Below are 16,575 nucleotides of genomic sequence, written 5' to 3' on the forward strand. Positions count from 1 at the left end.
CAGAATCAATACCACTGGGGATCGTCAATTTTTAAGAATAGTTTTTTCAATAAGAATAAAGATGCTTTTTATTAATTATATTTCTTGACTATTTATACAAAATGATATTTGATTTCTGGCTAAAAGAATAGCTACAATAGTATGTCTTAGATACTTGTTGTCCAGTAATATCTTCTACAAGTATATTTACTATCTTCAACATCTAAAACATATACAAGAGACCAATCAGCATTGTCAAGATCTTTTATTCTAAAAAGTCAACCATTACTGTTTGCTTGCAATTCCCAATTTTAAACACCAATGTCAACTCTGACATATTTTGAACTAATTTTGAACTTTTTTTAAAAAAGGTGTGAACGCACCGCCTTATTTTCTGTTGGTTTAAATTTGAGACAAAAAGATTCAAAGGAATGAGTGACCGCTTTTTCTTTTGTTTTTTTTTTTAAAAATAACAGTATTTGTTTATGAAAAAAAAAACAGTGTTTGTTTATGAAAAAAAAACACTTCTTTATAAAATACAAAATAATACATGTGTAACGGTTTTTTTATTGACATTGGGTATTTATATTTCTAAAACTATTTATATTTCTATTTCTAATATTATCTATTCTATCTAACAATTCTTTAACACAACGAGTCATATCATTTATCTCAGACACATCAATGTCAGAAATAGTTTGCATGTGTTTGAGATCAAGTCTTTGATGATGAAGTAAGATGGTGTGAGTGATAAGGTCTGTAATAGACGTGTCAACATCATTTTGAGCACCCACAACATCTTCTCTACCATCTTCTTCGTCAACAATCACAACTTCTTCTTCTTCAGCTAACACTGCTGGTCTTTGCATTGCCAAATGATTGGCATCTCTTTGAATTGTATATAAGATGTTAATCTTACGGTATCTTTTGAGAAGAAATAAATGCTTGCAAGGCACTTGTTGGGAGATGTATCTGGGCCATGAACAGCATTCGATTAAATCATTTACAACAGTGATAGAATACCATGTTGTATCATTTGTAAAAGACTTGATTTGCCACTCGCCATCAGAGTCATCCATACTAGTACTAATCACATTTAATGGACTGATGATCATAGAAGGGAGTATGTCATCTTCTATCTTGGATGCAGCAAATTCATTTCTTGCAAGTTCGTTTTCTACCGGCCCCATCTTTCCATTGTTTAAGTGAATACGATTCACTTCTTGTTTGTAGAAATACTCTACATCGTTTGTAAGAATAAACACAAGGCAATCCAGTCTTCTGATTCTAGTACGGCCAAAGTAGATAGTCTTAAGCTGGTTATACCATGACTCAATATAGTTATTTGTCAAATATCTTCTATGCAAGTCATCGAAATAAGGGCGCCCCCATCTTTTCAGCAATACTTTGCTTCCAGTCCATTGTGTTTCGAAGTATCTCAAGAAGTGTAACTGGTCGGGTATATCGCGTTTGAAGTCAAGGATTCTTGTCAAAAATACTTCTTTGTTTGACTCCATCAAGATATACTTCAGCTTGTTCTTTAACTTCTGCTTGTATGCTGCCAGCTGGGCTGATGTAAATGACGCAGCAAGTCTTACTTTATTGTCGAGGTTTGTTTGCCAAGCATGAAGAATATGAAATTCACAATAGTGAATTGCAACATGAGGAAATGCAGATGTAATCGCATTAACTTTGGGAATACTACAGTCAATGGTGATATTCAAAGGACAGAAGTAGCTTCTCTCACGAAGATGCATAAGCTATTGGCTGATTGGCCTGACTGTCTGGTCATTTGTAACCATGTAAGCAACAGGAGACCATTTTCCAGTTACATTGTGTTGAGTCACTAAAGAGTACATGACCTTTCCACTTCTTGCTGATATGCCATGAGTAGCGTCAAGACAGAATGATGTAGCTATTCTCATAACTCTCACTTGGGCAGGGGATTGAAAGCCAAAGACGAAAAGATTGCTTTCAATGTTGTTAACACGAAGGTCTCCAGTAAAAACGCAATTTGTTTCTGGCAATTTCTCATTCATCCAGATAGCAATAGATGTCTTCTCATCAGAGTTGAATATATACAACAAATTTGTCATCTATTTTATTTCATTTTACCAAAACTGTTAAATACGAACTTCTTTTTATCTTTTTTTAACACATCTTCTTCATTCTATTGTATATCTCTTCATAGTTTGGCTTTCTAACACCAACACCCCAGCTGTCAATCTGTTGAAGGACAGATATTCTTGTGCTTCTACAGCTGCTTCCACTTCTCAGTTGATCTTCAATCAACTTAATAGCTTCAAAAGGCAAGGGCAAAGTTCTAATCTCTGATCTGTCTCCAGGAACATGATTGTTATGGTCCCTTGTCATACAGAACGTAACAATAGTAGGAGACTTTTTGAACTGCTTTATTTTCAAAGCTCCATTACATCCACATGCCTTTGATTCTTTTTGTGCAGGGCGTGAATCTCGCTCTGGTATATATATGTCTGCGCGATGACACTGACGTGTTTCTCCAAAAATATATTCTTTTGAATCAAGACATCTTTTTTTATTCCATTTCGTTGAACAAAGAGTATTGATTTGGTCAAGACAACGTCTCCATTCACTAACTTTTACAGGTATGACTACTTTAAAAGGAAGCATCTTAATCCCCTCCAAAGACGAGTTGACTAAAACATTTTGAATGTTTGAAATATCGTAAATAATTGGGTTGGACATGTTGAGATTGGTGTTTAATTTGTATTCGAAATAAAGAGAAGGAAAAGAGAAGGAAAAGGGAAGGAATAAAGAAATCCCCAATAGAAAATTAACTTTTTCAAAAAGCCACTTGCAAAGCCTCTGACAGAAAAAAAGCCTCAATTTCAAATTTGAACCAGCAGAAAATAAGGCAGTGCAAGTGGACAGTCACAATTAAAGCTGATTGCCTAAGTTCAAGATGGACTTGTTTTATCTTTTTTTTGCCCTTTTTTTGAATGTTGTTCCCAATCTGGGTTGGTCTTCCTTTTACTATAACAAAGTCAAAAGGTCAAACCCACTGGGGATCAAGGAGTATATGTAAAATCAAAGAGAGAATAAAAGATACCTTTTATTAATATGAATTGAATTGTCTTATATAGTTTTCTAAACTAATACTGCGCATTATCCGCAGTAAACTATTATACTCTATTTAATTACAAGAGAAGTCCTTTTACTGCGGTTGATGCTCAGAAGATGTTACTGTGGTTAATCTTTACAAGACATTACTGCAGTTCGTTATCTATGAGGTATCTTTGACATATAGAACTGCTGCGGTCAATTATCCCGATTTCTCGGATTCATCAAAATAATATCCAACATCACCCCCTCTCGAAACTGTTGATCGTCCTCGGTCAACTCTGGTAGACTCTATCATCGAGAACAGCAAGGTGGAAGAGGAATCGATGGCTAGATCACGTCGCATATTGTTACGAGCAGCGGTTGGGTGATACCAGATGCAGTCAAAATCGTCGGATTTGGCTATTTTGAGGCGATCAGCATGAACCCAAGAAGTATAAGGGACACCTTCCATTGTTGTGAGCTTGTATATATTCTTATCAAAATTTTTATCTACTACAATATATGGGCCCATCCAGTTATATTCTAGTCCAAATTTGTTTTCATGCCACAACAACAAATGTTCACCAATTGCGAACTGATGAGGTTTCATGATCCAATCCCATCGTTCCTTGTCTTGTTGGCTGTTGGCGGTTACTCGAGCATCAGCATTTTTGCGAGCCTGTTGGAGATTATGAAGAAAAGGGATAGCGCCATCGGATACGAGGGTCGGGTCGTCAGGGATAGATGTATCCATAAATGGACGTAGGGGATCGCCAGGAATACGAGGTTTGCAGCCATAAGTCAAGAAAAATGGACTGAACCCAGTTGTATGATGCTTTCTGATTTGGCAAGCCCAAAGTGCTGTTTCCAGATATTCGTTCCACCGGTGAATGACACTATGTACATATTTACGTAACATCTGTTTAAGAACACCATTTAACCTTTCACATTTTCCATTAGTACGTGGGTGAAATGCTGAGGTTAATTTATGATGGAGCTTAATTTTCTTAATGTAAAAGCTCAAAATATGTGACATAAAGTTTGCACCACGATCTGTCAGAATTTCGTCTGGGCAACCAAAATGCATGACTATTTCTTTGTACAAAAAGTTGGCGATAGCTTCGCCCGTAGCAGCAGGAACAGCACGTGCAATTGGCCAATTCGTAGCATAGTCGACGGCAACCAAAATCCATCGATTTCCATTGATTGTAGTGGGAAGTTCTCCAATGAAATCGAGATGCCAACGAGAGAAAGCAGGGGGGATATCCAATGGTTCCAAAGGGGCATGGTGTATGTTGCGTTCTGCGTTTGAGGCCAATTGACATTGAGGACATTTCGATAACCATTCTCGAATTTAACTTCTCATGGCTGGCCACCACCAATGCTTCTTCATTAAATTATACACCGTTGTTTCTCCAGCATGTCCGAAACCATTGTGGAAATTATTTACTAAGTCTGCATGCTTGGCAAACAGTGCAAAACGAATTTCTTGTACCGTGTCACCTATTTTAACGAGACGGAAAACCTTTTGGTTGTGGACCACAAACTTATTGCGTTGCCAATGAAGTAATTCTTTTATGTCTTCTGGCCATTCATCTTCTTTTCGTGCATAAAATTTTGGCCAGTCGGACGTTTGTGAGTCTGGTATGGTGTACAGGTATTCTGGTTCCATTGATTTAATTAATGTTGCATCGTATTCTGGGCCATCGAGACGAGAGAGCACATCAGGGACACCATTGTCTTTGCCCGGTTTGTATTGAATTATCGGGTCGTACAGCTCGAATTCAGAAATCCACCTTATCAGGCGAGGCGTGGGCTTAACCTGACTGCGAAAATACTTGAGTGGTAAGTGATCGGTGAATACAGTGAACGGTTTTCCTTCGATCATGCAGCGCCAAGTACGCAAGGCATGTAGAATACCAAGTAACTCGCGCTCTTGAGCAGAATACGATCTTTCGGCAGGGGAGAGTTTTTTCGATTCGAACGCTAATGGTTTCCAACTTCCGTTTTCGTCTTCTTGCATTAATACGGCACCAACACCAAAATCTGAAGCATCTGTTTCAATGCGGAATGGTTTATCCATGTCTGGTGCAAGTAATACAGGTGCAGTACTCATTTTCTCTTTTAGTAAATCGAAACTTTCCTGGCATGTCTCCGTCCAAACGATAGGCCGTCGTTTTGGTCCTGTCCCTTTAGTTAAGTCTGTTAAGGGCGCACCGATTCCAGCAAACCCAGGGATGAAGCGGTGGTAGTGCTGTGCAAGGCCAATAAATTGTCTAACTTCTTGTACATTTGTTGGCGGTGTCCATTCTTTTATAGTCTTTACTTTGTCTGGCGATGGTAAGATGCCTTGCGCAGATACGTTGAATCCAAGGAAAGTTAGTTCGTTTTTGTTAAATTCGCATTTTTTAAGGTTGGCAATTAATTTCGCTTCACGTAGTCGGTTTAACACATGTTGTACATGTTCTTCGTGTTCTTCTGGTGTCGTGCTAAAGATTAGGATATCATCCAAATAGACTAAGGCAAACTTATCCAAACAATCTCCAAGAACTTTGTTCATAAGATGCTGAAACGTCGGTGGGGCATTGGTGAGACCAAAGGGAAGAACCAGAAACTCGTATTGGCCATATCGGGTGTTAAAGGCGGTTTTTGGCACATCTGAGTCTTGAATTCTCACTTGATGGTAACCGCTTTTGAGGTCCAAACTGGTGAAATGGTTTGCTCCACGAAGGCGTTCCAAACACTCATCGATGCGTGGCAATGGATGGTTATTGCGGATAGTAACTTTGTTCCGGGGCTCTGTAATCAACACACATGCGCATCTCACCATTTTTCTTTTTAACAAATAAAATTGGAGCACCCCATGGCGAAGAACTCGGACGAATTAAGCCGAGGTCTAGAAGTTCCTTTAGTTGTTGCTGTAATTCGTCGAGTTCTCGAGGGCTCATTTTGAATGGCGGTTTATTGACAGGGTAGGCATCTCCAGTGTTTATAACGTGTTGGACGTCACGGTTCGGCGGTAATCCAGGTAAACCGTCTTGGAAAACGTCCTCGAATTCTTTTACTAATTTCATCCAGTGTTCATCATTATGTATTTCTTTTTCTGTCTTAATGTGCAACAAAAAGCATTCGGCCTCCTCTCTCCTAGAGAGTTTCTCAATTTGTTTTGCAGATATCAGATAGTTTAGGTGAGGTTTAGTAGGACGGGGCCCATGAGGACGCAAAATAAATTCTTGTTCATCACAATGTAAAGACCAGCTATCGACATGCCAATCTGGGACGGGTTTAGCCATTTGCAACCAAGTGCGGCCAAGAATCAAGTCGAATTTAGTGGGAAATACAAAAGCATCAATGGTGTCAGTGTATCTATTTAAAGAGAGGTTTAATGTTGCCTTCTGATGGATCTTAATGCTGTGTCCTCCTGCAGTTTCGACTGATTGTCCGGGTATATCCAAAATGTGTGTGGCCAAATGGGCGATCTGGGGTGATACATAGTTTGCACTAGCACCACTATCAATTAACACCAGGATTTGTTGTCTGTCAAGTATAGCGGCGTATAAGGGCAAGTCTGTGTCCATGGCAGCATGGAGATCTTCTAAGAAATGTTGGTCAGCGGTGAGACAAGGGTCACAATTTTCTTCAGACATAGTCTCAGGCTCTTCATTGGTAACATTTGTATACTGTTCAGACACGTCTTTATTAATTTCTGGTTTGCTAGTTTCGCTAATATTATTAGCCTGTGGGGAGGATTTTTCTTCCATTGAACACAACCGACCTCCCATTACAGTTGTGTTTCACGAAAACCCTGCTTCTTGCTACGTGCCTCATCTAACTGTCTAATCGCTGCTAATCGATCCCTACAGTTCCTCTTGAAGTGACCAACTTTGCCGCACCAATGGCAAGTAGCCACATTACATTTCTGAGGGGGGCAAGATCGGTAGTTATTACGGCGACCTTGAATCGCATCCAGGTCCATGGGCTCGGGACCACTGTACTGCTGTTGGTATGGCTGTTGGTACGTCTGTTGGTATGGTTGGGGGATGGGTGCGTAGTTGTTCTGTTGCCCCAAGTGGAGGCCACTGGCATATGCCAAAGTGATGTTGCAGGCATTGTCAACGTCGACAGGTTGGGCGGCAAGAACATTTCCTCATATGGTGGGGTGAAGTCCGCGGACAAACTTGTCAAGGGCTTCTTCATCGTTCATTCCAGGTAACTCCAACTGGATGTCGTGGAACGCGTCGATGTACTCTGCGACTGTTCCTGTTTGGTATAGTCGAGCAAGGCGGTCCCTGGACGTCTGTAGTGAGTAGACTAGACGAAATTCTCCCGACAGAGCCATCTTGAACTCATCCCAGGTTGTTGGATGTTTGTCCTTTACTTCCATGCGTCTCCACCATGTGTCTGTTCTGTCACACAACAGATTCACTGCAAATTCACAGGCTTTTGTTGCAGAAAAATTGTAGTATCTGGTGTAACGTTCGACTGCGCGCAGCCAACCATCCACTACTGTGGCAGAACGTTCTCCATGAAAGCAATCAGGTTGCTTGATTCGTTCAGCACGGGCCTCCTGCTGCACCATGATTGCTTTCATTGCTTCGGCAACGGCAGCAGCAATTGCTTCGGCTGTTAGAGTGGCAGTTTGGGGGGCCATTATTTCTTCTTGTTCTTGTTTGTTCTTTCCTGTTAAGGTTGCGGCTAGTTTTGTAGCTAGTTTGGTCCACTTCTGTTCTCGGGCAGGGGTCTTCTTAATATGCTGTTCTTCAGGGATATGAGGAACACGCCGATTCTTCTTGTAGTCGTTTACTAATTCGCTGGGTAACAAGTCCTGGACTCGTTCTTCAATCTCGAATTGGCTAAGGGTCTTCTTATCAAATATGTCTTGGTGTCTTTCAACCGGATTCATCAAAGGTCTTGTTAGAGGAAAAATAGCTTCAGCTACCAATTGTCGTTCCTGATCTGGGATGGTCTTCCTTTTACTATAGCAAAGTCAAAAGGTCAAACCCACTGGAGATCAAGGAGTATACGTAAAATCAAAGAGAAGATAAAAGATGTTTTTTATTGATAGGAATTGAATTGTCTTATATAGTTTTCTAAACTAATACTGCGCATTATCCGCAGTAAACTATTATACTCTATTTAATTACAAGAGAAGTCCTTTTACTGCGGTTGATGCTCAGAAGATGTTACTGTGGTTCATTATCTATGAGGTATCTTTGACATACAGAACTGCTGCGGTCAATTATCCCGATTTCTCGGATTCATCAAAATAATGTCCGACACTGTTCACACCAATTGTGTGTGTAAAAGTTTCCCCAACGGGGAATCGAACCCCGGTCACGACGGTGAAAGCGACGGATCATAACCACTAGACCATTGAGGAAGTCATACTTATGCCACGTGTGTAGTAAATAAGTCTGACGTTTGGCCATGTCGTGGTGTCCGGTACTGGAAGGTCAGTCTGTTTGGTGAGTTTCTCCAGCAGTTTGTCATGATGTGTCATCCCGGTTATGAGAGGCTGACGTCAACGGTTTGTTGATGTGGTGCTGTGCCCTTGGTGATAAGAGGAGAATTTTTCTGTGTACAGGAAAAGTCTCGTTTCCATTCTCTGTTCTTTCTATACACAATACTTTTTTCTTTTCCCTTGTTAACATATTTGTCTACATTGTACTCATTCAAAATCATGGTCTCCCATGCTAGTAACATTTCTCTTCTACAATGCACATAATTAATCTTGCTGACATCTCCACGCAACATCAGTACCTTTAAGATGCTCTTCAGCGGTCTCGATATAATTCAAAATTATGTAATAAAGAAAAATTTTATCTAAATATAGTAATTATACACCAAAAAATCATGAATTACTTTCCAAAAAATGTTAATTCTATCAAGTAGTTTTACGCGCAAATTTGCAAGGGAAACTACTCAGTATAACTCGAAGTGGTGCTAAAATCATAAAAATAATTTTAAACTACATTTTTACTAAAACGTCCCCATATTTTTTTTATATACATTTTACTCTTTTTACTACCTTTATCTTACAAAATATTTAAAATGAACATCAACACTAACCTTACAGAAACTGAGATCTTGGCTGTATACAGTCTTCAATTTTCATTTCAAAAAACTATTGCATCTGACAATGATGAAGATTATGAAGAAGTAGAAACTAAAATGAGATGTTTACAGCATATGAGAGAGCATCTGTTGAACATGCACAAGACATTGATTCAAATGTATAATGATATAATACTTGCTGAAAATAATTATATGACAGATGATTTCCAAACCGTTTGCTACCTTAGTTCTCCTATGCATATCACTGTAGAACGTATAATATGCACCAACTTAGATGGAAGCAATATATATTGGTAGACAGTTTGCCACCCACATTTACACAATAGAGTTAGAATCAACAGCTTCTGTGATCATTATAGAATCAATAGAAAAACATTTAACTGTATGGTCAATGTTTTATTCAGAGACTCTGAGTTCAAAGCATCAATGAAAGAGGAAATACTAGTCATCCCATATGAAAACAGGTGGCTATTGTTCTCTGGCACCTGAGTAACACCCATCTGAAATACAAAATGATATCAGGGATTTTTGATATCAGCCAGACAGCTTACTACCAGTTCATTGAAAGATTCCTGAAAGCTATGATCTGCTGCTTTTTGAATGACACAATCAAGTAGTCATTGACTATTAGAGAAAGTCGCAGAGTAATGTCAGGGTTTGCTAAAGTATCACATGGAACAGAGAATCTTTATTTAAAAAGCTGTATTGGTGCAATTGATGGTAAACTTGTGGTAGTTCAGAAATCATCTTCATTTGGAAATAGCTGGCTTGACTGACATGGTAATGTCTCAATGTCTCTTATGACTATATGTGATCACAAAATGATGTTCACAAAGATCAAGGTTGAACATCCAGGTAAATGACATTGATAAACAATAAAGATGTTACTCTTTCTAAAATATTCTATAATTAGGTAGTCAAAATGATACATATAGCTTTACAACAAGTTATCTTTATAATGATATAGTTCACAATCCCCAAGCACTCTTTCCTGATCCAAGATCATATATAGTAGGAAATATGTTTTTATAAATACATAATTATTTACACTATATCTAAACTTGTACATCTGTAATGATATCAGATTCAGCATATCCAATTCTTAAGCATTGCATGATCTTATATAGCCATTCAACAAATGTTCAATGTGAAAAGCACTTCAACAAGATACAATCATCTATCAGATTTGCTATTGAGAATGCATTCAGATTGCTTGTAATCAGGTAGCAGTTTATGTTTAAGCATCTGTATGTTCTTACCACAGAAAGAATGTGTGAAGTTATAACAGTATGTTGTATCTTGTATAATTTGTATATTATGTATGGAGACAGCCAAGAGTATCTTAATGATATGTTGTGACAAGACATTGACGATTCACAATATGAAGAACCCGCAATATATGGATTTGCTCGTACTAATAAGATGGATGGTACAACTTTAGACATCATAAACAATAATAATAATGACGATGACAGCTCTGACAATGACAATGATGATACTACCATTACGCCAGTACTCTCTTCACAATCAAGAGCTAGACTTAGTACAGAGAGAAAACTTAGAAGAGATGAAGAGAAAGATTCTTTATATATTGTCTTATAAAACATTTATACATTTTCTTTAAAATAGGTTTTAAATTGGACCAAAATGATTTGAAAAGCTATGCTTTTATATTGTTAATGAGATAAATAAGGGGTAATTAATGATGAATATATTATTATATAAGAAAAAGCAAAAAAAAATAGATGATTTTATTAATTTAACTCATTTATACGAGTGAGAGAAGATAATGGACTTCTTGATCTTTTACATCTAGAAAGTATTTCCAATAGAGACCTTCTTGACTCTTCCTCTCTCTCATCAGCTATAACTCGTCTATTATATTCACGTGTTGCAATCAGCTCTCTACTCTCCCAATCCAAATGTCTTGCTTCATGAGATGCTATCACATCCAGTCTATACTGCTGAAGAGTATCTTCATATAGCTCTTCAAGTCTTTGATACCTGATAGTAAGAAGTTTGTGCATAGATGCCATGATGTCAGTTTGGCTTCTTGAGTTTTCCAGGAAGGCTTGCTGGAGCTCAGATGGCATGGTTCTTCTGGTCCTGGATATCAACACTAGTTCCATACCTTGTTTTGGTGATGGGACAGGATTGGGAGTACTGTAAGACCACTGGCTTATCTCAGACCGTCCCTCCAAAACAAAAGAAGAGGTTGTCAATTGGGTATTCTTGTAAGTAACATCATTATCTTGGCAGATACTGATCACAGCTTCAGCAACAACTTCGTCAACAACACGGCCTGTCTACATCAACATCGATGGGAAGAAACTGGGGTCACTCAAGATAATCTCCTTCATATCATCAAAGTGGATATAGCTTTCTTGAGGAGGAGGTCCACCGGATCCAGTTCTTCTGATTTCCGCAGTAATCTTTCAGAAATCCTTCTTGATCGACTGGAACTTGTCTTTTATATATTTGACAGCTCCATATTTACTAGTGAACCCGGCATTGAGAGGAGATGCTGCATAACAGACAACATCCGGATGATTACAGAAATCATTGTGAAGTTTCTGCCATAGTCTTGTCTTTCCAGAGTTATTCAAGATGGCATGCTTTGCATAAAACTCAGTGTCAATTATCAGGCAAAGAAGGACCTTAATAATATCATTGTTCCAGGCAGATGGACGACCAACAGTTTAGGTTTTTCTGATTGAGAAACTTCTTGGAAAATGGTTATTTCTTGCAAAAGAACTATATTCAACACATTTTGATGAATAGAGTTGGTATTGGTAAAGGTAGGGTTCATTGTTGATAGGATATTTGTTTTAAAAAAGAGTGTTGTTATGTAAATATTACAGGAACAAAGGCAAAAGACATATTAAAATATTTGAAAGCGAGCAGGTATTTCAGTAAACTATAATTGGTTCTATTGCTTCCATTTATATCAACGCCCCTTGAATATAGTTTTGCCAAGTAGTTTCCCAAGGTTTTGCACCAATTAAATTAGATGTTTCACATTAGTTTTTGGAGTGAAATCTATGACTGTGTATCATGATTACTATAAAAAGCAGTCTCTCTACTTTATTTGTAATTTCCTGTTTTTTTCTTATAGCCAAAATAATTATACCAAGATTGCTGAAGAGCACCTTTATTATTATATTTTTACCGTATTTTTATTCATATATTTTGTCCTTGCTGTATCAATTATTCATCATTCTATTTTTACTATCTATATTTTTCTGAACTTCTATTATCAACTTAAAATCTTGTCAACTATAAAAAGAGAAGCAAAATTCAACTCAATCAATCAATCCTTGGTTCAGTTTCAGTATCTTTTTCTTGTTTTCTTCTCTTTGTGGTCTATACCATCTTGCGACATAACATATTAGTTCCTTGGTTTTAGGAAGGTTGTTTGTCGGTTTTGGTCTCCTCATTGGTTATTACTTTTCTGTTTTGTCATTCTTGTAAAGTTTTATAGAATAAAATCAACAGTAAAAAAGATTGAGACATATATAAGAATACTTTGAGACTGTATATAGGTTGTCTTTATTAAAGAATACAAAGTTGTCCTTTTTATATCAAAACATGATCTGCTTTGTCAGTCACATCTTAATTTCTTAAGTCTGAGTTCATTTAGATATTAGAGAGCTGGTACTACTATGTTTATAATTTAATCTAATTGCAGTGTCCTCATATTAACTCAGTGCTTACTGAGCTGTTATAATTACAGTACTTACTGTAATTAATTATTGGTCTTATTGATTTACCATAAGTAAAATAAATAAATTATTCATTTGTTCTTGTAATGATAGCTGTTTTACTATAATAATAGGAATATGTTCTTAGATGTAATAAATCCAACAACCAAGTGTCTGGATCACCACAACTCTCTTTTCATATACCTTTCTCTCTCTCTTGATTTTAACAACGATTCTATCAGTTGCTCTCTCTTTTCTTACCTGTCAACTATTGCTGCTTGCCGCCTTTTGCTGTATCCATCTTCTGTTCTATTCTATTATTATTGCATTTTATTTGCCAAGTGATCCATTACAATCTACAACAAACCTAACATATCACGCGTCACTTATCACATGTGTTGTAGGTATCTCTAGCTTTGGCTAGTTTCTGGTGATGGACACCGGACAGTGGGTTCCTTCAGTGGTTTGGTCCAGCAGTGAGCCATGACGGGTGGTACTAGACTTGTGGACATTGATGTCGATGGTGAGTTGGCCGAGTGATGTGTCACTGCAAAAGACAACCGATTTAAGTAGCTTAATATTTGTTTAAATCCTCCAAAAATTGGTGGTTTATATTCAATTATAGTTTGGTATTTGTTACAAAAATTGGTTCATTTAGTTAACCAAATGATGAGATTATAGATACTAAAAACAATAGATAAATTGAGAGTTATAATTCCCCCTTTTCTTGAAATGTTATAATTGTCTGTAATTCTGGTTATATATTCACCCATAACTTCAAACCATACCTAAACCCTACTTGTTATGGAATTGGCTTTGAACTCTCTACCTCTTAAAAAATTTTATTTGCGTTAATTACCTGATATTATTGGATAGACCTCACTAAAATCAACCTAGAATCAGTCTGAAATCTGACAGGAACCAGCATTCAAATGAATGATTGTAAAAAAAAACTTAAATAGATCTTGTTGACATCATCAAGAGAGGACACATTTGAAATAGAATCTCATAGAAAAATAGTTTTTATTGATTTTTGAATGGTTGGAAAATACATTTAGCTATTTAATATGGACCACTAATACTTCTTTAAAAGTGTGTATCCGAATAGTACAACTTGTATACATGTTATACTTTCATTTATTAGACGGCTTGAATACATTGAATGACCCGACTTATACTATACTTCCCTACCTTATTGGTTTCATATATTTGGCGCGTTTTTTGGTTTTACACTTCTTTAACTGAAAATGAAATCCTTGGTATTTTCTTGGAGAATACGTTTGTTTGGAACTACATTAGCTTAGAGCAAAAAAAGATACAGAAATATTAATACAGGTTTCTTTATGAAATAAAATGAAATAACATACTTACTAAATCATTTATGGGGGTTCATAACAAATCTCGCAATAGAATAAAAATCCATTTGATTGATATTTTCTTTTAAATAAAAAGCAAGAAATAAAATAAACAACTTTATTAATATGTACGCTTTGATTGTAAAGACACTTGAATTACTTACATATTATAAACACGCGTTTGCAAAAGGGGGCAAACCAGTATGACTTGAAAAAAAGGCGTGACATATTTATCTGAGAAGAATTGATAAGTTACATTATTTAAGTTGAGTTATATATATATTACTTTTTCATAGACTGAAAATACCAGAAAGTATATAGTGTCAAGAGCAAAACATCTTTTATTACAAAATAGGAAGAAGCCCTATCATTTTAAAAATAAAAGATATTTAGTCAACAAGGTATTTCATTTTGGTTAGGAGATTGTTTATTACCTGTACTGCTTTGAATGCTTGTTGAGTGTATTGTTTATCTAATATATATTAAGATGATTCTAAAAGCCAAAAGTATTAATAAAAGTTGAGATCTTAAGAGTAAGCTTACCAAGACATATAAAAAGAGACAAAACGAGAAGAGCAGGTTAAAGAAAGAGAAAATAAAAAAGAGGGGCGCAGTTATTCTATTAAATACGAATTCGGGTTTTTTTAAAAATAAATAAATCAAAAAATAATTTTTGTCTGTAACTTAGAATTGAAAGAAAACGTAGTTGCACTATGCCAGCAGCTAATACATATGAAAAACAGAGTATAGTATAAAATCATATTATTCAAATACTAATACATAATATAAGAATAAAACATAGATTAAAAATTAAATTAAAGAAATACATAAAATACTCACAACAAGAGTGGAAACATTCAAAGCTGTTCTTGTTACGTAATAGATCATGGTGTTCTCTGAGAAAGAATAAAACTTAAAGCCCAAATTAAACATAATATAAATAGACTCTTTGGATTTAAAAAAAACAAGCTATTCTTATTATTCACAATGTCAAGAAATCTCAATAACAATTCAGTTAACAATGCTTTTGGTGAAAAACCTTCTGTGGGAAGGTAGATTAAAACCAGGCAGTCTTCAATTTTCTTATATTAATTTTATTTTCGTTTTTTATAAAAATCAAAAAAAAGCCCACCAAGAAATACTAATAATATAAAGACAATAATGTTGCAACACTCACAGGGAACAGTGAGCAATCAAAGACCACTAGCACCAAAGAGAGCTTGGTTGAATCTTGAAGGTGATTCGTCGGGTAGAACTCGTAACATCCATGATGTGTACGAGAAACTTGATACCATGAATGGTGTCTTAAACACTGTTTTGAAGAACACATCTTCTGAGAAAGCCGAAGCCACTGCTAGTAATGCAGTTGAGCAAGACATGTCGCCTGAACATCAATCAACATTAGATGTAAGTAATTATAATATGTTTTTATGTAGATAGAATTTAATATACATTTATATTATAGCAATTGTTGCACAATTATTTGAGTGAAGAGAAATTGTATGACCAATACAATACCAATGAAAATAAAAGCAGTGAGGGAAACAGACTCGTTCTGAAGTCTGTTACCGATTACCTTCATTGTCAAGAAGAGGGGAAAAAGGTGGACTTGTCAACTCTTTGAACTAAGATTGTGCGGCACATTGGCAACAGAAAGTTGCAAGAAAAAAAAACAGGAGAAAAGAAACAGGAAGACAATCGACGGGCCTGTCTTCATCAGCAACATGTAAAGGTAAAAATCACATGCACACAATATACTAGATGTGATATTAAATTAGAAATATTATATATTTATATATAGTCGTGTAAAAGAAGACAATCTGCTTTGAAAGCCAATCGGACACACTTTGTGAACAGCTTTGGAGAGAATGTTGACAGTATTCTCCATGCTGATTACATGTCAGACCTTGAGAGTGATGACGAAAGAGAAGAAGAGGAACAGGATTCGTTCTCAGAAAAGAGTTTTTTTTGGAGATTCTGCCCAAGCTGGAGAAGCGAAGAGGTATAGTACAAAAAACTATTTTTTTGGATGGTGTGTAATAATACTTACATTGACATATAGGGAGATAGGTTTGTTGATGAACTTGCTGCGAATTATAAGGCAGCTCATGATAAGAAAAATAATACCCATCCATTCAAGCATAAATTTAAAGGAATAAGAGATAAGCAGCTTAGCAAGACCAAGGCAAACAAGCTGTCATCATGGTCAAAGAAACAATAAGACAATAAATCAAACATTTTCTAATAAATTGATAAAAGAGTGCAAAGTGGTATTTTATTAATATTATTTAAGCTTCTATTTTTTGGGGTAAAGGGATTACTAAACGTTTAAATTTACTAGTTATAGTAAACCTATATTTAGCAATTGCGATTGGTGAATATAA

General features: G+C 36.3%; 6 protein-coding genes and 1 non-coding gene across 7 annotated transcripts; 3 read left to right on the forward strand and 4 right to left on the reverse strand.

Annotated features, from left to right (window-relative positions):
• Positions 1-545: 545 nt before the first annotated feature.
• Positions 546-2,018, reverse strand: PHYBLDRAFT_58423 (hypothetical protein; the record flags this gene model as incomplete). Its single annotated transcript, XM_018440320.1, has 2 exons — positions 546-1,739; positions 1,761-2,018. 2 exons carry the CDS (start codon positions 2,016-2,018, stop codon positions 546-548), a joined length of 1,452 nt encoding a protein of 483 aa, XP_018297412.1.
• Positions 2,019-2,130: 112 nt separating this feature from the next.
• PHYBLDRAFT_58424 (hypothetical protein) lies at positions 2,131-2,703 on the reverse strand (the record flags this gene model as incomplete). The annotated part of the gene is made up of 1 exon (XM_018440321.1): positions 2,131-2,703. The coding sequence occupies one exon, from the start codon at positions 2,701-2,703 to the stop codon at positions 2,131-2,133; it is 573 nt and encodes a 190-aa protein (XP_018297413.1).
• Positions 2,704-8,368: 5,665 nt separating this feature from the next.
• Positions 8,369-8,440, reverse strand: PHYBLDRAFT_t46. Its single transcript has one exon. It is a non-coding gene; the product is annotated as a tRNA-Glu (tRNA).
• Positions 8,441-9,111: 671 nt separating this feature from the next.
• Positions 9,112-9,752, forward strand: PHYBLDRAFT_139404 (hypothetical protein; the record flags this gene model as incomplete). Its single annotated transcript, XM_018430213.1, has 2 exons — positions 9,112-9,381; positions 9,600-9,752. 2 exons carry the CDS (start codon positions 9,112-9,114, stop codon positions 9,750-9,752), a joined length of 423 nt encoding a protein of 140 aa, XP_018297414.1.
• Positions 9,753-9,926: 174 nt separating this feature from the next.
• PHYBLDRAFT_58426 (hypothetical protein) lies at positions 9,927-10,791 on the forward strand (the record flags this gene model as incomplete). The annotated part of the gene is made up of 4 exons (XM_018440322.1): positions 9,927-9,990; positions 10,220-10,350; positions 10,463-10,564; positions 10,765-10,791. The coding sequence occupies 4 exons, from the start codon at positions 9,927-9,929 to the stop codon at positions 10,789-10,791; spliced, it is 324 nt and encodes a 107-aa protein (XP_018297415.1).
• A 98-nt stretch (positions 10,792-10,889) lies between these two features.
• On the reverse strand, positions 10,890-11,944 carry PHYBLDRAFT_58427 (hypothetical protein; the record flags this gene model as incomplete). The annotated part of the gene is made up of 3 exons (XM_018440323.1): positions 10,890-11,437; positions 11,633-11,788; positions 11,821-11,944. 3 exons carry the CDS (start codon positions 11,942-11,944, stop codon positions 10,890-10,892), a joined length of 828 nt encoding a protein of 275 aa, XP_018297416.1.
• Positions 11,945-15,178: 3,234 nt separating this feature from the next.
• Positions 15,179-16,412, forward strand: PHYBLDRAFT_58428 (hypothetical protein; the record flags this gene model as incomplete). Its single annotated transcript, XM_018440324.1, has 6 exons — positions 15,179-15,243; positions 15,319-15,598; positions 15,657-15,794; positions 15,822-15,923; positions 15,993-16,193; positions 16,254-16,412. 6 exons carry the CDS (start codon positions 15,179-15,181, stop codon positions 16,410-16,412), a joined length of 945 nt encoding a protein of 314 aa, XP_018297417.1.
• Between the last annotated feature and the right edge of the window lie 163 nt (positions 16,413-16,575).

The sequence above is a fragment of the Phycomyces blakesleeanus genome (assembly GCF_001638985.1).
Source record: "Phycomyces blakesleeanus NRRL 1555(-) unplaced genomic scaffold PHYBLscaffold_2, whole genome shotgun sequence".
In the NCBI taxonomy this organism is placed as follows: domain Eukaryota; kingdom Fungi; phylum Mucoromycota; class Mucoromycetes; order Mucorales; family Phycomycetaceae; genus Phycomyces; species Phycomyces blakesleeanus.